Source organism: Solanum pennellii, chromosome 9 (assembly GCF_001406875.1).
Source record: "Solanum pennellii chromosome 9, SPENNV200".
NCBI classification, from domain to species: Eukaryota; Viridiplantae; Streptophyta; class Magnoliopsida; order Solanales; family Solanaceae; genus Solanum; species Solanum pennellii.
Window position 1 is genome coordinate 83,238,763 of NC_028645.1, and position 25,600 is coordinate 83,264,362.

At 30.3% G+C, this 25,600-nt stretch overlaps 4 protein-coding genes and 1 pseudogene across 4 annotated transcripts; 3 read left to right on the forward strand and 2 right to left on the reverse strand.

Moving 5' to 3' along the window:
* Positions 1–4,857: 4,857 nt before the first annotated feature.
* Positions 4,858–8,451, reverse strand: LOC107031454 (receptor-like kinase TMK4). The gene is made up of 2 exons (XM_015232842.2): positions 6,010–8,451; positions 4,858–5,696 (listed from the first exon to the last, which is right to left on the reverse strand). Exons 1-2 carry the CDS (start codon positions 8,288–8,290, stop codon positions 5,179–5,181), a joined length of 2,799 nt encoding a protein of 932 aa, XP_015088328.1. The 5' UTR covers positions 8,291–8,451; the 3' UTR covers positions 4,858–5,178.
* A 776-nt stretch (positions 8,452–9,227) lies between these two features.
* LOC107030489 lies at positions 9,228–11,800 on the reverse strand (annotated as a pseudogene).
* Positions 11,801–15,413: 3,613 nt separating this feature from the next.
* On the forward strand, positions 15,414–17,048 carry LOC107029843 (UDP-glycosyltransferase 75C1-like). Its single transcript, XM_015231291.2, has one exon. The coding sequence runs from the start codon at positions 15,458–15,460 to the stop codon at positions 16,856–16,858; it is 1,401 nt and encodes a 466-aa protein (XP_015086777.1). The 5' UTR covers positions 15,414–15,457; the 3' UTR covers positions 16,859–17,048.
* Positions 17,049–17,624: 576 nt separating this feature from the next.
* On the forward strand, positions 17,625–19,195 carry LOC107029714 (UDP-glycosyltransferase 75C1-like). Its single transcript, XM_015231158.2, has one exon. It carries the CDS (start codon positions 17,642–17,644, stop codon positions 19,070–19,072), a length of 1,431 nt encoding a protein of 476 aa, XP_015086644.1. The 5' UTR covers positions 17,625–17,641; the 3' UTR covers positions 19,073–19,195.
* A 4,763-nt stretch (positions 19,196–23,958) lies between these two features.
* On the forward strand, positions 23,959–25,591 carry LOC107031607 (UDP-glycosyltransferase 75C1). Its single transcript, XM_015233033.2, has one exon. It carries the CDS (start codon positions 24,093–24,095, stop codon positions 25,500–25,502), a length of 1,410 nt encoding a protein of 469 aa, XP_015088519.1. The 5' UTR covers positions 23,959–24,092; the 3' UTR covers positions 25,503–25,591.
* The last annotated feature ends 9 nt before the right edge of the window (positions 25,592–25,600 follow it).

The window sequence follows — 25,600 nt, forward strand, 5'->3', positions numbered from 1 at the left end:
AATTTTATTTACGAGCTAATCGTCAAAAATATATTCAAACTATTTAATGTTTGAGTCGGTGATATTTCACGTAGAAAAAGTGAACAATTAATAAAGTATATGTAATTAGACGAATAATTCAATTATATTTACTAATTTTCTCTATAGCTTGAAATAATTACATATTATCTCACAAATTAATAATTTTATATTAAATTTCAAATCAAATATGCTAAAATATGAAAATAGGCGAGCGAAATTTCTATATACATACGAATCACATTAGATACATATATTAAGACATCAGATACACGAAGAGTGGCGATAATCAGATACACATGAATACATTTAAATACATTGTATCTAAAACATATTTGAATGTGTCAGATACTTATATTCAAAGTCTAAAATTTAATAAGATATATAATATTACAAACTAATATGAATCTAAATAATTAACTTCTAAAAACTAAGCTAATATAATTTTTATAAATAAAGTAATTAATAACTATAATTCGAATAATAAAATTTCCGTCTAATAATTTAGATATGGAACTCGAAAAAAACGGAACTTTATCAGTGGTGACAAAGAGTGTGTGTTGTGTTTAATACTAGCACTACTTTATTAGTGTGTTAGCTGACAAGTGACACCAACAACCAACCTATACACACTTTTTTGGTTAAAAATTAAAAAGAACATGTTCCTACCTGTCCCATTTATGTTAGCATAATAAATGAAATTTGGGCAGTCAACTAAGTTTTAATTATTATTTCCATCATTTTATTCGATAATATTTATTATAGTATTTAAGAATTTTAAAAAAAAAAAAATTAAAACATTTTTAGATGTTTTATGATGATAAATCATCTAATTAAGCGTAAAAGAAGAATTTAAAATTAAATTATAATACAATGATAGTATTATTTTTAATACAGACTAAAAAGAATACTGTCACGTAATAAGAGATAAAAATAATATAATTTTTTTATGTATCTTTTAAATATTAAAGGTTGTTAACTATTGTAATTTCTACCTACATAGCTTGACGGAACAAATTTTGTTGTTTTGCTATTATATTGATGCATAAGTTATATACAAATTATTTATTCAATGATTACATTATATATGATTTAAATTACTATCAAATATGACTATTAGAGCAATAGTTTATATTTAATCAAAGCTATAAGGTAATACCTACTCTTTATCTAAAAACTTATGTAAACATCTCAAATTTTATTTTTTTTAAAAAAAATACTTAAATTTTCATAAGCTTTGGCCAAACATTATAAGTATCCAATGCTAGAAGAATATATCTTAATAGAAATGTGTGCCAAATTTTGTACATATTCCTACTGCCAATAGAGGATAGAGTGAATGTTTGTTATTTGTTTAGAATTATTTAATAGAAAAATAGGGGCATGCATGTGGTGGGTGCATTTTTTAAAAAATTATAAATTAATACTTAATTATGGAAATTTCAAATTCAACATGAAGGCAAATTCAAAATTTTGAAACTCAATTTTATCTTCCAACTCCAAGTTAGAAAAGTTCTTCAAACATGAGAAAAATATTGTTTGGCATATATGGAAGTTTAGAAATTTTTAGAGTTTTAATAGTGAATTAACCGATCATTTGGATATATATAGTAATAAAAGCATTATGTCAGTATAATAAATGTCTTAAATTTGCAAGTTCTTCGTATGATAATTTCTAAGAGGATTATGAAAATCAACTAAGAATACCCAAAGGAAATCTATTTATTTATTGATGTAGAGTTACAAGTTGAATCGAAGTAGGCAAGCATAATTTGGTTGATATGAATAACAAAAAAATGTAAAGGCTACTTGAAGATGGATGATTGGAGGTAGTTTGTAAAGATATTTGAAGAGAAAATTTATTTAATAAATGACATATTTAAGAGTGTATATTACTAGGGAAAATTACGCGGTTAAGCAAATTTATACTATTTAATTACTCATCATAGCTATAGTTTGCTATAATTACCATTCGCGACTAACATTATACATAAATTACGTGGGCTGATTTCGAGTTTGTATAATTAGTCACGTTTATATATGTATACAAATACATATGTATAATATACAACCATTTAACTTATATACATATACAACTCACCTCACTCCCACTCTCTGCCCTCTCTCGTTCGCCTCTCTCCTCCATCTCTCAATCTCGCTCGCGTATCCTCCCTCTCCCAATCTCACTCGCCTCTCTCCTTCCTCTCCCAATCTCGCTTGTCATATATACAAATGCATATGTATAATATACAATTATATATATATATACAATTCACCTCTCTCCCACTCTCTGTCATCTCTCAATCGTCTCTCTCTTCCCTATATCAATATTGATCGCCTCTCTCCTCCCTCTTCCAGTCGCGCTTACCTCTCTCCTCCCTTTCTCAATCTCACTTGCTATATATACAAATACATATGTATAATATACAATTATCTAACCGATATACACATACAATTCACCTTTCTCCCATTCTTTGCCCCCTCTCTCTCTCTCTCTCCTCTCTCCCAACCTCACTCGCCTCTCTCCTCCATATAACATGTAGCTATGAATTGTAACGTAATTAAGCTATTTTTAAGTGGCTATATGTGAAAGTTTCTATCGGGCTTTGTCCCAGTAAATCCAAAACAATATGTGCTCTGGGCTAAATAACTTCCCCTTTTTACCAATTTGGGGGGTAAAGGATTGCACATATAGCCAATTTTTAGGACATCATTTAAGATAGAACCGAAGTTCTTAAATTCTTACAAGTTTAGCCACTTTAAAATAATTTCAAACACACAAATCTAAATTTTTTTAAACTTCAATCATATGCATCTAAAGTTTTAGTTTGTCAGAGACTAACTTCATAATATTTGAAAGCAAACAAACTTCCGATATAAACAAACTCAAGTTTGGGTTATTAGAAATTACCTTGTATTGACTTAAGAAATTGTAAAAAAAAAAAATCCTAATATTTGGTTACATTGTATTGATAAAAAAAGATAAATAATTAATTTAAATTAATAAAACTTTTAATTTTTAATCATACAAGAAACAGAACTAACATGATTAATCTAACATGCTAAATAAAGAAATAATTCTTTTATAGTTTATCCCCCAACATATTTACGTGTCGTTTTTGCCGTCCAATAAATTCTTAAATATGTAGTTTAATCACCCATCATTAAATTAAAAAGAAAAACAACAATATATGATGGTATGGCTTAAATATATTTGAATCAACTTCATTTTTAACGCATTATGATGAGACAAACAAGTTTTTTTTTTACTTCTAATTAAAAAAAAATTAACGATAAATCTATCTTTTTTTATTTTAACGAATGTTATTATATCTGAATTAGTCTAATGAGTATATCAATATAAAAGAAAAAAAAAACATCCATGATTGACTTTCCCTTGGCCCTTGAATCATGGCACTTGTCTATTATAATTACTAATTTATGGCCATTATTAATTAGCAGAGACAAAGATATTAACATCTGCATTAGTATAATGATTAGTGGTTGCCAACAAATTCAAGATTAAACATCTATTTTGACCTTTGTACATGTTTTTGCATGCTAATCCTCTACGTGTCATGTCATGATTATGACATTTTATGCAAATATAAATAAATAAATTGATAGATGAATTATGGGGTACAAATGAAGTCATTTTGGGAAAAAAATATGACATTATCTTTTGGTGTTTGGTTTACCTAATATTGATAAAATCATTTCCTTAAATGAATTACTATTTAATACGCATAAATCACGGAAGTCATTTTTCATAGAACTATATCTTGATTTGTTATTTCATATTATTAGCTTTGATTATCATTTAGATTTTTTGAAAAATACTCTGAGAATTTAATCTTACGTTTATTGAAAATATGTTTTTACTCATCTATCAAGGACTCTAGAGTTAATTTTGGAGAAAGTATTTTATATAAAAAATTACTCTTGTCGTATCAACACAATCTGTAATGTGTATTATTATTTTTCTTTTCTTTAAAAAGGCTATGTGACTATCTTACAGAAATATTTGATATGCGATGGCTATTTTGAGATTCATGGTTAATTTTTTTTATTGATTTCTATTATTCATTTTAAAATTCAAACTAATTGAGATTTTACATGCATCTGTATGTATCTGAAAGAGACGAAATGACTTGTTTAAAATGAGTTGACAAAGAGGGGGTGGGCAACAAGAAGATGATAGTTCAGTTAGATGAACTTATTGTGTCATATTAATCTTTAAAATTAATTGTCATTACAAAAAATTACTACAAATTAACACCATGGCATTTCAAGAAATGTTCTTTTTTTTAATACTTAAGTTGGTTTAAACTTTAAACATTATCAATCTCTATTAAAACCAACCTACTATGATTTGGCATATGGTCCCCACTACATGTGCACCACAACTTGACATTAAAAAAAGTTTATTGCAAACAAATAAAATATTATACTTACTTATATTCTTTTTCATTCCCATGTGAAATATGACTTCACACTTATAAAACTTCTTCAATTATAATATTTGTTTTTTCTTCAAAAAACAGAATAAAAAAACCAATCAGCAAAAAGATAGGCTACTGACAGCATAGATCCAGCAAAAATCTGTTTCAACATGACAAATCTTTGTGGCTCTGAAAAATCATCTATTTACAAACTCCACAGGTTCTCTTACAGCCTGGCAATATAGACTACATATTGTAACTTTTCAAAAAATGTCGAACGGTTCGTGTCGAATTTTTAAAAAAAATAGTATATTTTTGAAGGATCTGACAATATTAAGAATGTAGAACAAATAAAATCTTGGAGAAGTACTACACAAAGTAAGAATATTCAACTTCATGTTTGGAGGGGGAACTCAAAATTTTATTTACATTAACAATGTAATATGAAAGAATTTGTTACAATTTTCTTCTGTCTTCAAAGAGGCAAAAGAAAAATGTGACATTCACCTGACTTTTTAACTGTTTATCACACACCTTACATCAAGACTATATTTTAAATTAAATATGTAATCACATAAAAAGTAAATGACATTGACCAAGAAGAAACCAATTAATCAATGAATATTGGCATACTCTATGTTGATCCATAAAGGATTAAAATCGCGCGAGGCGTGGCGTGGCATGGCATGGCTTGAACTGTTGTCAATTTTTTTGCATATCATCTGCAATCTGTTGAACTGAAAGTATCTGCGAATCCGGAAGGTTTTGAGGGTATGCTCGACTGTGAATGACTGATCGAGAAGTCATCGAACATTCTTGAAGTTCCTTCATCAGCTTGCCACCTTTGAAGGGCTTGAGGAAGGCTCATGTCAAGGTCAATAATACCATAGCCGTCATCATCTTCACTTGTTGTAGGCTTCCACTGCTCTACAAGCGGACCAAGGACGTTAACAGCATGTCCCATATCAGGCCGCTGAAAAGGTTCCCGAGCAGTGCAATGGCCAGCTAACTCGGCAACCTTGGAAATGCTCTCATATGTTTCATCATCAGGATCAAGTGTCGAGTCAATAGCCTTTCCGAGGTTTTCTTTGTTGATAAGGACTCTACGGAACCATGTAACCAAATGAGACCTCTCATCTGGCATTGTTTCATCTAAAGCTTTTCTACCAGTAATGATCTCCATCAAAACAACGCCAAAGGCGTAAACGTCTACTTTGGTTGTGACTCGTCCAGTAGCTGTAACAAAGAGGAGATGTAATAGGATAATTCAGATGCTGATCCACACGAAATGGAAACTTATCTTTTATAATAGTAGCATATAGTTCATGAGTTCGATAAAAATGACAAAGCAGCATTTACGCATGGAGATTGCCTCAGTATTAACACTATGTGCCAAATGTCTCTAAATGTAATGAAGACCAGAATGCCTAGCGATGCAGATGATCGAATAATTTTAAAATTTACTAAAATCTAAAGTTTACAGCTAGGGGCATACAAATCAGTTCTCGGTTAAAAAAGATGTAATGATACAAGGAGTGGAAATGCTTACCCGCGTATTCAGGTGCAAGATAGCCAAAAGTTCCAGCCAAACGTGTCTCCACAGAGTACTTTCCATCAGGGGCATTTCTAACCAAACCAAAATCTGCAACCTTGGCTCTCATGTCGTCTCCGAGAAGGATGTTTGACGGTTTTAAATCTCTATGAATGAAACTTTGTTGTGCCAAACTATGAAGGTATTCGACCCCTCTTGCCACATCCAATGCTATCGTTACCCTTTGCTTCCAAGTAAGAGGTTTGTAGCCTAATTCTTGCCATTCAAACAAATGCTGACTCAAAGTTCCTTGCGGCATATACTCATACACCAAAAGTCTCTCATTTCCATTAACACATGAACCAAGTAGAGCAACCAAGTGCCTATGTCTGACTTTGGTAAGGACCGCAATTTCTGCTTGGAACTCGTTCATTCCTTTGGTACCCATTGCCCCAGATTCCATCCTCTTCACCGCGATTTTAGTCCCATCATGTAGTTCACCCTTATAAACAACTCCAAACCCTCCTCTCCCCAAGATATTTTCTTCACTGAAGTTGTTCGTCACTTGTCGAAGGACCTGGATAGAAATGGCAACATTTCCATTTTCAAAAACTGGTATCTCACTATGATCACCGCTGCTCTGACTTTGTAACTCACTGGTGCCACCAGTATATCTATTCGAACCACCCACGACACTTGGGAGACTAGGCTTAACCATTTCATTGCTTTTCTCCGGAGTCTCAACCCTTCCAAATCTCTTATGGCGTCTCTTCATGTAACATTTGTAAGACACAAACAACACTACTAAAACGAAAAGAACAACAGCTATAACAACACCAACAATCATTCCAACTGAAGGCCCTTTTGAACCACCAGATGAACTTCCACCTTGACCACTGGAATTCGATCCAGAACCATCCAAACCATTTCCCCCACCATCATCCCCAGTAGTAATATTCGTCCCAAGAAACAAGTTACCATTATGAGTAAACTTCACCCTAGGTGGAAATAATGGTATAGGGCCAGACAAATTATTATTAGACACATCAAGAACTTGTAAATTAGGCAAAGTTGTCAACCTCTCCGGGATCGTACCAGTAAGATTATTGTCATTCAAAAACAAGCTCCTCAACGAAGTCAAATTCACAAAAGCAGGCGAAATAGTACCTGAAAACCCCCTCTTACCTAAGGTAACAACAGCTACATTCTTCCCTGTTGTATCACAACTTATAAAACTCCAACTATTACAAGCATCATTCCCTTTCCAAGACTCAGCCAAAGACAAAGGATATCCAAAACCACCAGCCACATCAAGAAGTGTAGTGACCTGTGGATCACACGGTCCCGGAGTATCCTTGCAGAAACTATTAGTAGTTCCAAGTTTAACCTCAACCCCATCTTTAAACTGAGGCATTGGACCCTGCAACCTATTGTTCTGTAAAGTAATATTCAACAATTTGGGAAGAGACATCACAGACTCAGGTACAATACCAGTAAACTGATTATCCCTTAACTGCAAATCAAATATATTCTCACATTTTGACAAATCAGGAATACTACCAGTAAAAGAATTAGCATGTAACCAAACTTGAGACAATTGTGTCATACTTCCAATCACATCAATACTACCTGATAACCCTTTAACTTGATTATTCAACCAAAGATTCATAATTTCAGAACCCCCAAAAGAAGCAGGCAAAGAACCAGTAAGATTATTATAAGACAACCTTAAATTCTGTAAATTAGGAAAAACATCAAAGAAATCAGGAATAACACCAACAATACTTGCATTACTAGCATATAAAGATCCCAAATTTGCACTTTCAGTCAAATACATGGGTATTTGCCAAGGAGAGAGTCCCCCATTTTCACTAATGCTTAAAGTTACTAAACTAGGAACCCCCAAAAGGAAATCTTGAGGAACAGAAGTGAATTGGTTATTGTCCAAGAAAAGATCAGCTAACTTTGACATGTTGGCAAATGAAGGTAAAGGGCCAGAAAGTTTGTTTTTTTGAAGTGAAAGGGTTTTAAGATTAGAAAGTTGAGTAATTTCAGAAGGTAAAGAACCAGAAACAGATTGAGAATCAAGATTAATTGAAGTTACTGTAGCTGAAGACTTGTCACAAATGACATTAGTCCAAGAACAGAAAGGTTTAGAAGTTGACCATCCAGAAGGAGTTGGAGAAAGAGCTGCAAGAAGCTTGGACATAACATCAGCATCATCTGAGAAGGTGAAAGAAAGGGAAGTGAAGAAAAGGAGAAGGTGGAGAAGGAGATAGTGGTGGTGGTGGAAAGCCATTGATTGTGAGTGGTGTGGGGGTGGAGATGTTAGGGTGGTGGGTGCATAAATAAGGAAAAATGGAGATGTGGGGTGGGGGGTGGGGGGGGAAGGTTTCAACTTTCAAGTTTGTTCTTGAATTATGTATTTTGGTTTGCTAGACAAAGAATGGAGATGTGGGAGTTATGTTGGAAAAGGAACATGAAAAGGGGTAGTGAAGGTAAAAAAAGACATTTAGAGAGTTCGAATCTGAAATTTTTAAATAAAATAAAATATTATCTATTTTTCTATCGCAATTTTTAAAAATAATTGGTGGATTTATTTTTGCTTTAGAAAATTATTAAATAAAATAAAATATTATTTCTCTCTTTATCGCGATCCTTAAAAATGATTCGTGGGTTTGTTTTCTGTTTTAGGATTTATTTGGTCATTAAAATTCCAAATACAAGTAACATCCTAATTTTCCTTTTTCCTTCTTAATAATCAGAAAAGTTTCAACTTTATAGAAAGTTGCTTTGATCCTACTTTTTAAGAAAATTGAACTTCATAATTAAGTTAAATGCTTTAAAGGTCGTTTAACTATAAGAAATATGCACTAAAATTATGAAGTTTGGTTTGAAAAATTAACTCAATTAAAAAAAAATAACTTTTCATTAAAAGAAGCTAACATAATTTGTTCGTAACATGTAGACACAGACTTCAAGCAAATAAATATATGACATATGAATATAACTCGCTCATAAGAAGAGGTTTGTCCAAATCCATATAAAGAAACCAGATTTTTATTCCTCTATCAATGTGGAACATCTTAACAATTTGATTTCAACTTTTGCTATTTAGGGATAAAGTGCTAGTTTTTATCATTAATTTAATCGAATTAAATAATTTTTATCTATATTTTGTGTTTGTACTAACAAATTATTAACTTTCAAGAACTAATAAAATTATCACGCTCTAAATCAACAAAACTCAAAGTTATGTCTCTTTCACCTTCTAAGTTTACCTACTATACTAGCATGACATACATATCATTTCAAAATGAAAATGAACCAGCTTCAATACAACTTCATTTATTATTGTTACATTTTATTAAAAGAAAATATGAGTGCAAACACAACATGTCACACCCCCTATCCATCCACCCCAAACACACATATTGTTTGCTTAAAACGTAAACTTGATGAATAGTTCGATTATGCACATGATGTATTCAAACTATATAATATAATATATTAGCATATTTATATACTTACTTCATGTCCAATAATATCGTCCTTTAGTCGATTGATTAGTGATGAAGCTGGAGCGATCAAACACTCATTTATCATCCATTCAAAAGTCTCCTTAGATATAAATTCGTCCGAAACAATCAAACAAGTAATCAAAATCATTTGATTGGATACCGTTATAGTAGCGTTTCTCTTATATTCCTCACATTTTGGAATAATGTCATTTTTCAACCATTCTGCTTCCTTAAGGTAGCTTTTGATCCACTTATTCGTCTAAAATAAATAAATTTATATATCAAAAGAGTTTTTATTGTAAAATAAATAATATTGATTTATGATTTAACTTATATATATAGCAAACTTAGCTTAATTACCTCAATTTTTGCATAGTAGACATAGTGTGCTTTACCATCTTTGATCAATTCTTCTTCCATTTCATCAAAATAATCTAAAAATACTTGATAAAGCGGTCTCATATAGGGCGATATCGAATCCATAGCACTAATTTCACATCTGTACATACATAAATAACACATATATTTCTTACTCAACGTACTCACGTTGCACATTTAATTAATAATTTATAAATTTATGTAAGTTTTACCTTTCGACCGCATTAGTGTAGGGCACAAGTTCATCATAAGTGGCATAAGCATCATATAGATCATCAGTAATTGTAATGATAACGATTAATTTTGTTAACGTTCTTCTTGCACGTTTATATTGTGGCCCAAAATACACCCCTGTTGCCCAAAAATAACATTCCACTAGTTTGTCTCTTGCATATGGATATTTGTTTGAATGATCTAGATCTTTCCACCACCTATATATGTAAACGATAATATATTAAACGACATAGATATATACCATATATATTCATGTGATTAATTAAAGTGGATAGATGTATACATATATACCTTGTAAGTTCACTAAGCTCTCTTTGGTGCATCCTTTGCAAAATGTGGAAATCCAATTTTGCAAATTTCAAAAGTAAATCATCATGTGATTCAATGTTTTCGTAAATACGTATGTATTTACGAGCTAGCACTCTTGGTACATTTGTATGAATGGGCTGGAACAAGGCTTCACTAACTTGGGCCTTGAGTGAATTGTCCAATTTAGGGCTCATGGACTTGAGATGAGTAATGGTAAAAGATAGAGCTTCTTCAAGAATTTCTTCACCGTGTACTCTTAGATGTGCTGCTTCATATAGATTTAATAAGCCTTGAACATCTTTAGTAAGAGTCTCCTTGAATTTTCCATCGTCGTTTGTGAACTTTTTGAACACATCTGATCAATTGTTGGTCATAGTTAGATATTAAACTAGTTAAGAAGACGTATAGAATCTTATCCGTTTAATTCTTGATGATCAAATATTATATTGTCATTTTTTAGTGAAATTTTTATATTCGTAAAGATTAAATTCTGAATTTACTTGGTCAGTATTTTACTTTTGACTAGAAAGGGCTTAGAGAATAGATACGATACCAGAAGACATGTAATGCCTTTGTCCTCTCACTAGACGAAAACGAAGAGCAACAATGTAAAAATCGTTATCATCTTCATTTTTATTCTGCTCAGACTCATCAAAAATATTCTGAATAGATATTTTGATCTCATTATCGAAATGATATGCCACTCCCAATCGTTGAATTGTGTCAATCAAGACAAGTTTTCGTGTACTTTTATCAGAAGTTTCCACTAACATTTGCCTTACTTTTTCTTTCAACTCTTCAAGTTCAAGTTTTTCTTGGCTACTAATTTCCTGCACCAACTGTTAAATGTTATTAGTGTTCCACCACTTTTATATAAAATAACATCAAATAGCAAAATTAAGTAATAATAGTAATACAGTCAATGTAATTTTATAGGTGAGATTTGTGAAGGATATATAAAAACACTTTATCCCTATTCAGTAAAGATAAATAGATTATTTATAAAAATCCCTCGACACAAAAAAAAGGACTTGAAAAATATATATACAAAAGTAAAAGGATATAACGAAAAATAGAAAACAAATGAAAGGTAACAAAAATTTAGGATCAAAAACTATAAAAATAATGTTAGCTAGCTTCTATGATTGCTAATATAAATAACGAACAAAAATATACGATACATCGATCAAGCCTATCTCACAAAAAAACGAGACATACTGTGAGTTGAGGAGTGTATGAGAGGAAATAGTTTTTCCAAACACTTGAGTGATAATTTGCCAATGGACGTGTAATAGTAGTATCAATCATTGCTAATTGATTCATACTTTTTTCTTCTTATCTCTCTCTAATGTGAGATTTGTTGCCATATTTGGTGAGACATTTTATAGGACAACAAAGTGTCAAGTGATAATAGTTATCCAAATGACTTTGTTTGCAACAAATTTTAAACATATGGAAAATAAATAAACCATACAAATAAAATATGAAGAAACATAATTTTATTGATTAAGATAGCGGGTACAATTCTGTTGATCCCTTGATTCTACTCTCCTAGGATTTATCCATGATTCGAGGGCCGTTAGTGGCGTATTTCTCGAACTAGGATGATTTAGATTTGACCTCTCCATATGAATAATCCATCAATTTGTGGAGTATTCGAGATCTTGATCTCTTTATGGATTTTTCGAGATGCCTTTTAAGGGAATTTAGTACCCTTTATATAGGCATAAACTAGGGTTTAGGGTTGAGTAGCATCCAAGAATCCTAATCTGAATTGAACACAATTTGTAGAGTCCCAACTCGAATTAAACGCATCTTCTAGTTCCACAAAATTTCAATGTCTACAGACTTACCAAATTCATTATTTTTTCGATTTTAAATTATATCTCGTGATTTTAAAAGTTCTGAGCACTCTTTCTGTTCCTTTTAATTTAATTTACTTGTATTAATAACTAAGTAAGTTTATAATTTTATTTTTATATGATTTTTTTTTTGAAGTTAGCTTTTCGATAAAATAGATATACTAGATTTTAAAAATTGAAATGTATTTAAATAACTATTTAAATTTTTGAGTTTATTTTTGGAGTCAATTTTTTTTTCACTATAAATTGATCCAAAATTTGAAAAAAATAAAATTTTCTCACCTCAATATTTGTATATATTTTGTGTAAAAATGATTTTTTATAAACTCTTAAAGTAAACACTGACAATATTATAAAATATTTAAATTCCATTACTTCAAAGATCTAAATATTCCTGATAATCTTATGCTATTTACTATAATGAAATTAGACGAGAACTCTTATATTTGGATCTTTTTTTTTTCTTAAATTGGCCTTCACCTATTTTGGTTGAGTCTTCTGATTTTGACAAAAAAAAATTTAATCTTCAACTTTCAAGATTATTTTTTTTATTTTTCTCTATCTTTTATTTTTAATTTGTTTGTTGAGATTTCTTTTTCAAATCAGATTTTATAGAGTAGTGTAATGGTGAGAGTAATTAATCAATGTATGCAGTATTATAATGAACATTAATTACTTATTAATTTTTGTAGGTTGGTCGAATATCTATTTTCAAAACCAATTAACTATTAAGGTTATAATAGGAAGAATATTGTAATTTATGTATTGATTTCATGAAATGATAAATATTATGAATCAATTATCTATAGTAAGAGATAATATATAAAAGGGAAATATTCCAAAATGTCAATATTTTGACAGTTAATACGACTTATTTGTCAATACTTTTAATACTTAGTAAAAATGTCAAAAAATAAACAATTGTTAAAAGCAGAAAGGAGAAATTAAGGGGAGAGAAAAATATTAAAAAGAAATAGTTGCTTAAAAGTCTTATCAGTTATAAAAATTCAAAAACAAAGAACTAATTGACAATTTATCAAAATACACAACTTCCATCTCTTTCTTCTTCTTTCAGCGTGTTCAAAAAAACAGGCCTATCACCATTGTTCTAAAAATTCAATATTCAATTTTCTTAAAAAAAAAAAATTGAAGCAGTTTATTCTACTAAGGCATATTTTGAAGTTATGAAATTATAATTTATCTTTAAAAATGTCTGAAATTTTATGAAGTTATTTGGCTATTATGTCAAGTTTATGTATCTCCTTTTAAGAAATTTTTCAGTATTCAAAATACAATACTCATGTATTCATGATATAGGTATTCATCCATCTTACATATGTATTTTATTTTGCTTATTTTTAATACCACTTTGTATACCAAATAGTTTGTATTTAGATTTGATTTCGTATTCGTCCTAATGTATACCATAAAATTTGTATTTAGATTTGATTTCGTATTCGTCCTAAAGTATATCATAAAGTTTTGTATTAATATTTTGATTTTGTATTCCTTCTCAATTATAAATAGCCAAAATTCAATTTATTTATGTATTCATTATATGTGTTTTCATCCTAATTGCATCAGTCAAATAGTTTTGTATTTTATTTTGCTCATTATATGTTTATACCAACTAATTTATTTTTGATTTCGTATTCATACACAATTTTAAATAATCAAAATACAGATTTGTATTTAGATTATCATTACGAGAAATATGTTAGATGTACTTACTTCATGTGCAGTGATATCGTCCTTTAACCTGGTGATTTATTTGCACCTTGAATGATCAACGATTTGCAGATTTGTTTCTCGAAAATTTCATATTATTTAAAAAAGGCATAATACATATATTGAATTCTAAAGTTGGCTTCAAATTTTAATTTTGACCTACAACTTTCATAATGCATAAACAAACACTTTTAACTATCCAACTTTTAAATAAATAAACACATGAGTCCTACATAGCACAATACACGTAGGACACCACGTAGGACAAAAAATGAAATGTAGGACATGTGTGTCTATTTATTCAACTTTATACAATTTTAAGTGTCTACTTGTGCACACTCAATGTTGAAGAGCATAAATATGATTCGAGAACAAGTTAAAGGGCATATTTATGTATTACGTCTTTAAACAAAATACACAACTTAAGATATTATACATAATCTCTAAAGTTTCTTATCATTTAAAAAAATTATAATAATCCTCTCTTGGAAGTTGGATACATCTCTATTATTTGTAAGGCATCGGACAACCAAGGAGTGTATCCAAGAGCAATAAAAATCTAAAATTTTTATAATTTGAAAAATTATCATAATAAAATATAATTAGCATCGAATATATGAAATTTATGTACGTTATATATGTTACATATTTCATGATCCAAGTTTGAATCCTAAAGGGCCAAAATTTAGGGTCACATTAAGTCTAAAAAGAGGGCCAAAATTTCAGTCCAAAGTGTGTTGAATTCTCATCCAACAAGGGCTGGAAATCACAGCAAATATATATAAGCCCAAATATGAGATGAAGTCACATGGGTTTTTGGTGAAAATTTGCCAATTTTCCTCTTATTTTTGTTAGCTAATTTTATGAAGGGAGTTTGTTATTATTTTTACATGGTCAGGATGGTGTTTTTAGGTAACAAACCACGTTACTTCATTAGAATTAGTAAGGTAAGGTCTAATTTCCTTTGCTTTGCTTGTACTTATTTTGATTGATATTTTTTTATGCTTAATAAAAGACGGCTAGACACTGTCTAGTGATAAATTAAAAAGATAAACATAAAAAATGTGTAAATATTAATTGATATTAGGTACTTTCCACTCTCCCTCCTTTGTTTTTTTTTTTTTAGTTTTAAATTCAAAAACATAGAGCATAATCTATACAACTTTTTTCATGGCTATCACTGTCTAAAAGGACATAAAATGTTTTAACATATTTCTTGGTAACTTCTTCTTGTTTTATTATTCTACAAGAATTCTTATCCTATATGAATTAGTGTCTTTGAAACAATCGATGAATTAATTTTATTTTAAAATGCATTTTGTCACCACAAACGTCATCAATCCGTCACATATTTCAATAATTTTCTCTTTATTAGTTCAACCTTACGTTCTACCATAAATTAATTAATAAAATTATATCTTACACCAAAGAATCATGGAAAACTTGAAGAATGATTGTCATGTTCTTCTTGTAACATTTCCAGGCCAAGGTCATATTAATCCATCTCTTCAATTTGCCAAAAAACTAGTTAATTTAGGAATAAAAGTCACTTTTTCCACTAGCCTAACAGCTTTTAATCGTATTTATAAACTTCCAAATATTGAAGGATTAAGCTTTACTCCTTTTTCTGATGGCTATGATGGAAAATTTGAAGGATCGCTAGATCAGTTCGAGTCATTTTATTCTTCCTTAGTGAGTCATGGTTCTGAATTCATGACTCAAATCATAGAATCTAGGGCGGTTGAGGGCCGCCCTTTCAAACGTGTCATTTACACAACCCTTATGGCATGGGTTGGTATAGTGGCTAGGGGCATTAATGTCCCATCTACATTTTTTTGGATCCAACCCGCCACGGTCATGGACATTTATTATTATTGTTTCACTGACTATGCTGATTGTTTTAAGAATTGTTCTGAAGATCAAGTTGTAGATCTTCCAGGATTACCTCGACTAAGTCCTCGTGATTTTCCCTCGTTTGTGTTCACCGATGTGAATTCTAAGTATGGTTGGGGAGTTAAGTCTATCATAGACCAAATTGAGTTATTGAATAGCGAAGAAAATCCAAGGGTACTTGTGAACACTTTTGATGATTTGGAATTTGATGCTTTGAGGGCATTGAAGAATTTAACTATGGTTGGAATTGGTCCTTCAATTCCTTCGGCTTTTCTCGATGGAAATGATCCTTTAGATAAGTCATTTGGAGCTGATTTAAGCTCGAGTTCGGAAAATTACATGGATTGGTTGGATACAATGACTAAAGAATCGGTTATTTACATAGCATTTGGTAGTTACTCTGAGATATCAAGTCAATTGTTGGAGGAAATAGGTCAAGGATTGGTAAAATGTGGAAGGCCGTTTTTGTGGGTGATTAGGGAAGAAAAAGAAGGGAGTCATCCTGAGGAAAAATTGACTTGTAAAGAGGAATTAGAAAAACAAGGGAAAATCGTGCGTTGGTGCTCGCAAGTGGAAGTGTTACAACACCCGTCTTTAGGTTGTTTCTTGACTCACTGTGGATGGAATTCGACTTTGGAGAGTCTGTCTTCTGGCATGCCGATTGTGGCGTGTCCGTTGTGGACCGATCAAGGTTGCAATGCTAAGCTCGTTCAAGATGTTTGGAAGATTGGCGTAAGAGTAAATGCCAGTAAAGAAGGTGTCGTCGAAAGAGATGAGTTCAAGAAATGTATAGAGATCGTAATGGAAGACGGAGAGAAAAGGGATGAGCTTAAGATAAATGCCAAGAAATGGAAGGATTTGGCGAAGGAAGCTACAAAGGAAAATGGTTCATCAAATGTAAATCTCAAAGCTTATGTTAATGAGATTTTACTCAGTCAGTAAAGATAGTTCGATGCACAAAGTGCAAAACATACCCGTTCATGCAAAATCTGAATCACTATAAAATAATTAAAATAAATTAATTATCATTCTTGCAATACCTTAGCCTGTATATGTTGCACGTATTAAGTACGCATAATTATTTAAACAATTGAGCAAATTAAAGATTAATTATGCATCATATTTTGGTTGATGACATTAGTTAAGTTTTAATTTTTGTTTGTATTTGAATTGTTAGTACTTTGAGACTGATGGGAAACGTGATAGAGTCCGTAGAAATGTGTGAGTTTTTTTAAAAATAAATAAAATAAAATGTGTTAGGTAAAATGCCAGATTCAAGTAATTTTTTATCAAAATAAATAAATAAAATAAAAAGTAAAGGCTTAGAATTGTCCTCAAAGAAGATATAAATTGTTTGGATGGTATTATGAAATTTCTAATCACTAATAAAACAAAAAAAATTGAAAACTCCTAAAAAAATATTAAAATTTTTGCGATCTCAACCATATAAAATCGAATGATAATAAAGTTTTAATTATGACACTCCTGCAAAATTTGTCCACGCCACTTGGGAAATTTTTGCACAAACAATTAAGGGAGCTAATAATAGACACTTATACCTGAAATTCTTATCCTACAAAATTTGATGGGGCTACAATATTATGAAAAAAAATATGTAAATTGAATTAGTACAATATGTATGTTGTCATCTCAAATGTCATCAATTGCTATGTCCAAATATTTTTTTTTCCTTGTATATAAACTCCAAAAACATACACATACCAAATGCAAAACACTTCATTAGCATCCATAGAAAAGTTCTCTCTTTTCCCTACCAAGAAAATGGAAAATATGAGGAATGACAAATCTCATGTTCTTATTGTAATATTTCCAGGTCAAGGTCATATAAATCCATCTCTTCAATTATCTAAACGATTGATCGATTTAGGTATTAAAGTTACTCTATCTACAAGTTTATCAGCTTTCAATAAAATAAAAATACTTCCAAATATTGAAGGATTAAGTTTTGCTCCTTTCTCTGATGGCTATGATGGCAATTTCAAAGGTTCATTTAATGAGTTCCATTTATATTATTCTTCTATAAAGTCTCATGGGTCAGAATTTATTTTCAATTTAATTAAATCAAATGCAAAAAATTGTACTCCTTTTACACATATTATCTACACTGTTATTATGGAATGGACTGGTTTGGTAGCAAAAGAATTAAATACTCCATCTACATTATTTTGGATCCAACCAGCCACAGTTTTTGATATTTATTATTATAGATATACTGATTATTCTGATTATTTCAAGAACTGTGATTCTAATGATAAAATAATAGAGTTACCAGGATTGCCTCCACTTAGTCCAATTGATTTTCCTTCTTTTGTATTTGATAATGTGGAGTGTAACAATTGGGCAGCTGAGTCTATTAAAACACAAATTGATTTATTAAATAGTGAAGAAAATCCAAAAATTCTTGTGAATACTTTTGATGATTTAGAATTGGATGCTTTGAGGATTTTGAACAATGTGACTATGATTGGAATTGGGCCTTCAATTCCATCAATTTTTCTTGATGATAATTCTTTTCGAGCTGATATGATTGAAATTAGTTCAAACAATTATATGAATTGGTTGGATTTAATGACAAAAGGATCAGTTATTTATGTGGCATTTGGTAGTTACACTGAGACATCAAGTCAATTGATGGAGGAGATTGGTCAAGGATTGTTGAAATGTGGAAGGCCATTTTTGTGGGTGATTAGGGAAGGACAAAATGGGAAAAATTTAACTTGCAAAGATGAACTAGAAAAGAAGGGAAAGTTAGTGAATTGGTGCTCACAAGCGGAAGTTTTGAAACATCCTTCTGTTGGTTGTTTTCTGACTCATTGTGGGTGGAATTCCACCCTAGAAAGCATAGCTTCTGGAGTTCCCGTTGTGGCATGTCCAATTTGGAACGATCAACTTTGTAACGCGAAGCTTGTTCAAGATGTTTGGAAGAATGGCGTCAGAGTAAATATTGGTAATAAAGGTATTGCCGAAAGAGATGAGTTTGAGAGGTGTATAGAGATCGTGATGGGAAACAGCGAAGAAGGGGGTAAATTGAGGAATAATGTCAAGAAATGGAGCGACCTAGCTAAGGAAGCTATGAAGAAAAATGGTTCATCAGTTGTGAATCTCAAGACTTATACTAATGAATTTTTTATTTGATGGTAGTATTGGTAAAACAAATAAAATTAAGTGTTTTATTTTTCTCTTTTATATAATAGAATGGTCTATTTTTCATCTGGAGAGTGAATAATGTCCCTCGATCGATGACCTTATTATATATAATTTTTAAAAATGGTGATTTTGGAGGTAAAGATTGAGAAGTAAGGGATAACTTAATCCTCAGTTTTATTTTTGTACAAAAATATCTTTATCACTGAAAAATAATTAAAAAATATTCTAACCGTTAATTAAATTAACATAAAATTAAGAACATTTATCTATTTTTTAAAGTAGGCGGAAACTAAAAAATTTAAAATTTCAACTCCGCCCATGTAAAGAATGCGTGTTACTGTATGTGGCTGTTGTTAGTGAAACATCTGTTTGGTGTTTACTGAGCTAGCAAACAAAGAATTTACCATGGTTTAATACAGTAATTTTTATTCATATATATGGTCACACCTACTCTTTGTCGCTTTAGCAGATTTTTCAATGCCAAAAGTAATAGAAATTGACTTGAGCGACTTATTGAAACCGTCTCTAAATTATGTGTGAATTATTAGTTTTTATTTTCGAATTATTGATAGTATAAAAAATATTTCTTTACTTGACTAACTGAATTCAAATATGTCCCCAATTTTGTCACATGAGTGAAATATGTTCCTAAATTTTTGCCAAATGTATGGATGTTTTCAATACTTCTCTCGGCTTTTTATCAAGAGACATGCTCCTAAAAGAATTTGAGACCTCTTACTATGTCATGTGGTAGATCAGGTAATCCGTTGTGTATCTAAGTTTAGTTAATCAAATAGATAAGTGTCTTTAAGGCTGTTAATAATTTATGAACAAACCTAATAATTTACTTCAAATTTAAGGTGTTTTTAGTACTTCTCTCAATTAACTTTATACTCATTTGTTTGATATGATAGAAAAAATTGCTGAGCAAAAATATAATTTTTAAAAAAAATATATTTTAATTAATAATAACAATAGCCGATCGAAAACTATTTCGACCTAATTATTCTTTAGCATTAAATATAAATGAGAACTGAATAACATTGAAGTAAATACTAAATAGTATGAAGTTAATACTATTCTCATTAACTTTTATAAGTTTCGTTGTTTCATTTTTTAACTTCTAATATGATAAGGAAAGTATATCAATCGTACACTTCCTTTCACAAGCTGGTTGAATATATACGGTATATAACAATTTTTTAATAATAAGTGATCGTGAAATTCGAATAATACATAATTATTCTTATATTATATATTGAACTAGTCATTTCATTAAAGGACTTAACTACATATCGTATATATGCTATTAAAAAAAAATTTTAATTGAATTATATTTTCAAATAATATTATGTTTAAGTGTTTGATATATTTATTATTTTGGTAACAATTCAATTCATAGTCATCACTTTTTGAATATGCTCAGAATAAATCTTGCTCTAATATAATATAATAATACATATATTATTTATAAAAAAATAAAAATTGCACTAAATACATCGTATAACTACTTTGATCGAGAAACACATGCAGATGATATCGAACTACCACCTCCTTTATCACGATGAATATATTAACTTTACACGGCACTACGTACGTACCTTTTACAACTGTGACAAATTCACAAGTTGCATAATTAAATTATTTTTCTTTATTAAAATATTCTTAAACATACTTTAAAAATCAATAATTACAAAAATCATTAGCTTTAGTTTCAAATTATGCCACAGTTCAAATTTTAAAAGCTAAAATTGTTTAATTTTCAGTCGTAATGAAAATTTTAAATTTTTTTTTAAAAAAATTAAAAATTTAAAATTTTATTTAAATTTTAAATTCAATAAATATCACATCAATTAAGACTAAAGAAGTAATCACTAAAAGTTTGAAAATTTGACTAATGAAGTAATTACACGGAAGCTGAAAATTCTGTTGAATATTACCACATCATCTTGTCAAGCTCGAAGAGCAACTTTGTGATTAGTGATATTATAAAGGGTAACTTTCACATATAATAAATAAAAAATTTATATCTGTATGCGATAGCAAAGTTTACATAATTACGCTTTATAACAAACATAAAAACTATATAATTTGCTATACATATACAGTTGAAGCAAATTGTATAAAACGAAGTGTATAAAACAAGAAAGAGAAAGACACTTGGGCAGAGAACTGTATAAAAATAAAATGTATAAAATGAATTGTATTATTATAAGTGTATAGAACGATTATATACAATTTGAATTTGTATAAAATGAGAAAAAGAAAAAGACAAAAGAGACTTGACAAGGAATATACAATTGAATCGAATTGTATAAAACGAGAAAGAGAGAAATTAGATACAATTTGAAAATTGTATAAAACGAGAAAGAGAGAAAGACAAAAGAAACTGGGCAGTGGAGTATTTTTATTATATAATTATAAGTGTATAGGACGAAAATATATGTAATTGCATGTGTATATACAATTTTTTCACGCTTTATACAAACAGAAATGCAATTTATACATTTCGCTTTTGTTTGTATAAGTGAGAAAGGCGAGGATGGAAAGCGAGATTTGGGAGAGTGGCAAGCGAAATCTGGAAGAGGGGAGAGTAGGGAACAAAAATATATGTATTTATACAATTTTCTCTGCTTTATACAATTAGAAACAATTTTTATACACTTGTGTTTTGTGTTTGTATAAAAAGTGAAGAAGGAGCGAGATATTTTGGAGAGAGGCGCCTGACAATTTTTTGCAAACTTTTGCTATGGAGCACAATTAAATCAAACTCTAGCTACTCCATTTATTTTAGGTTATTAGTTTGCTATTATATACAATTTTTCCTATAAACTATAAGATAATATATTTATTTTTTGATTTAAAAAAAATAAAATGACAGCTATTTACGTTACCAAGAAAAGAACAAATTGGCTTTAGTCAGCACAGACGTCGTTAATCTAATTATTAAATACAAAAATAAAACAACATACTCCAATCAAGTAGTACTATACATACATTATTATTTATTGGCCCATGCAATTTGCAAACGTAAATTATATAACAAAAATAAGTAAATAAAATTCTCATAAAAATAGATTTAGAAATTAAATTTTTGATTGATAATATTAATATATTTAATAAAATTCTTAATAAGATAAATATTAATACAGAAAATCGATTTGAATAATGCTATTTAAGTCATAATGGCAAGATTGAAGTAAAAAAAAATGAAATTGTATTTATTTTATTTAGTTTTTAAATTTTGTTCTTTATTTAGCTCAAAATATATCCAAATAAAATTAAAATCTACAATGTCAATATATATATATATATATCCATGGCATTTAATGCCATAAAATTTCTCTTAAAAGAAAAAGAACAACATTCCATGTGATAATTAAATTATTCCGTATATCATGTGATAATTAAATTATTTATGACGAATTTAAAATTTAAATTTGATAAACTTAAAATTGACTTATTATACTTTTAAAGTTATAAATCCATAATAACTTGTATATTTATTACAAATTTAAATAATATTTTATATATAAACTAATTTTTTATATTAAAAATATTAGATTCAGATCAACTCAATACGACAAATTAATTTAGCCCGTGATAGATGCATCAAATTCCATTGCTAACTTCAATCTTTACATTGGATCTGGCTGTCCTAGGTTAGGCAGTAGCGTAGCTAGCCAGAAGTTTTTATTTTTATAATTAAAATTGAATAAAACAAAAAAAAACAACAAAAACATATCCAAGACAACTCATGCATGACAAATTCTGAAAATTGGGCTAACTGGCTACTGCATGAAAGGTATAGATCACTAACAAATATACAATACTAGTGGCTAGTGGCGGAGCTAAAATTTTATCTAAGGGGTGTTAAAATTTAAATTTAAAGAAATAAAATTATATAAAAGTCAAAGAGTGTCAATATGTAATATATAAGTACATAAAAAATATTTTTATTATAGCTACATAATGTAATTTTCCGACGAAGGGGTATCGGTCAAGACCCCTTCATTACATGTGGCTCCGCCACTGCTAGTGGCCAAGCCACGGTGATTGTGATGGAGTGGTGAGATTACCTGTCTTTAGTTAGAGATTTTGATTTGACGGTTTTTAATTTTAAATATTGAGAAAATTTTGTTAGAAGTATCACTCTCAATTCCTAAATGAGCTTCGCATTGTACAATCCAAATTTAAGAGAAGCTCCGGCAATGAGAAACCAAACACAATACATATAATAGTAGAATTTATTTATTTTCTTGCAAACCAATTGTTTGTCCTTTTTTTACTCCGTTTCATAAAAATGTTTTTCCTTTTTGGTAATTATTTAATTTTCAATTTTCCACTTGATTTATATAAGATAAGAAAAGTAAAGAGCAGCACTGGGGCCAGCCACAAAGGAATAGGTTTGAATGTTGATATATACCGTCTTTCAGCTGACCTTTCCAAACCATGCTTCGCAATCAAGCTAGAAAAAGACTAAGCAAGTGCTGTCCTAGTACATATATTTAATTTAAGATTTTAAAACTTAAAAATCTTATTTTCTTTTGTAAATTACGTATCAAATTAAAATCAGTTAAATAAAGAAAAACAAAATATTTGTTTTGCAAGTAAGATATAGAAATAGTCACTCTCTGCTGTCCATCTGATGTTGTCTTTTTTTATAGTATTGATTAAATAAATTTAAAAAACAAACAAAAAAGAAGTACCAGCAAAATTTGTCTTATCATCAATTTCGTCACCTCAAACGTCATATGGCATCTATGCGTTTAAATTTGGTCCTCAAATATGTTACTCAAACGCAGAAATGGACATGATACGATAGATATTGAAATTTTCGATATAGTAACATGCTCACCCCTAAAAAATCCTTATATAAATCCCTCTAACTATCATCATATATACCACACAATAATTAAGTCTTACAAGTCAAAGCTTTCTCTCACATAATACTAATTGACCTCGAACTCTGAACTTAGGTTCTATTTTTAAGTTTGTGAGTGTAAAAATGGTGCAACCCCATGTCCTATTGGTGACATTTCCTGCACAAGGTCATATCAATCCATCCCTTCAATTTGCCAAGAGGCTAATCGAAATGGGCATTGAGGTGACATTCACCACTAGTGTTTTCGCCCACCGTCGTATGGCGAAAACCGCGGCTTCCACGGCACCCAAGGGCTTAAACTTGGCGGCCTTCTCTGACGGATTTGATGATGGTTTCAAGTCTAACAAGGATGATTCTAAACGTTACATGTCAGAGATAAGAAGTCGTGGGTCCCAAACATTGAGGGATATCATTCTGAAGAGTTCAGACGAGGGACGTCCTGTCACATCCCTCGTCTACACTCTTCTGCTACCTTGGGCAGCTGAGGTAGCGCGTGAACTCCATATCCCATCCGCGTTACTATGGATCCAACCAGCAACTGTGCTGGATATATACTACTATTACTTCAATGGCTATGAGGATGAAATGAAGTGTAGTAGCTCAAATGATCCAAATTGGAGTATCCAATTACCAAGGCTTCCATTACTAAAAAGCCAAGATCTTCCATCTTTTTTAGTTTCATCTAGCTCAAAAGATGATAAGTATAGTTTTGCTCTACCAACATTTAAAGAGCAACTAGACACATTAGATGGTGAAGAAAATCCAAAGGTACTTGTGAATACATTTGATGCATTAGAGCTAGAGCCACTCAAAGCTATTGAAAAATACAATTTAATTGGAATTGGACCATTGATTCCTTCATCATTCTTGGGTGGAAAAGATTCATTGGAATCTTCATTTGGTGGTGATCTTTTTCAAAAGTCAAATGATGACTACATGGAATGGTTAAACACAAAGCCTAAATCATCAATTGTTTATATCTCATTTGGGAGTCTATTGAATTTATCAAGAAACCAAAAGGAGGAGATTGCAAAAGGGTTGATAGAGATTCAAAGGCCATTCTTATGGGTAATAAGAGATCAAGAAGAAGAAAAAGAAGAAGAGAAATTAAGTTGCATGATGGAATTAGAGAAGCAAGGGAAAATAGTACCATGGTGTTCACAACTTGAAGTCTTGACACATCCATCTTTAGGATGTTTTGTCTCGCACTGTGGATGGAATTCGACTCTGGAAAGCCTATCGTCAGGTGTACCTGTGGTGGCATTTCCTCATTGGACAGATCAAGGGACTAATGCAAAGTTGATTGAAGATGTTTGGAAGACAGGTGTCAGGATGAGAGTGAATGAAGATGGTGTGGTTGAGAGTGATGAGATAAAAAGGTGCATAGAAATTGTAATGGATGGTGGAGAAAAAGGAGAAGAAATGAGAAAAAATGCACAAAAATGGAAAGAATTGGCAAGAGAAGCTGTGAAAGAAGGTGGATCTTCAGAAGTGAATCTAAAAGCTTTTGTTCAACAAGTTGGCAAAAGTTGAAAAATTAAATTTGTTCACGAGAAATTGTTTTCCTAATTGTAATTTTCTTTTCTTTTCTTCACAATAAAATTTAAAGTTATATACCTTGATCGCATAAA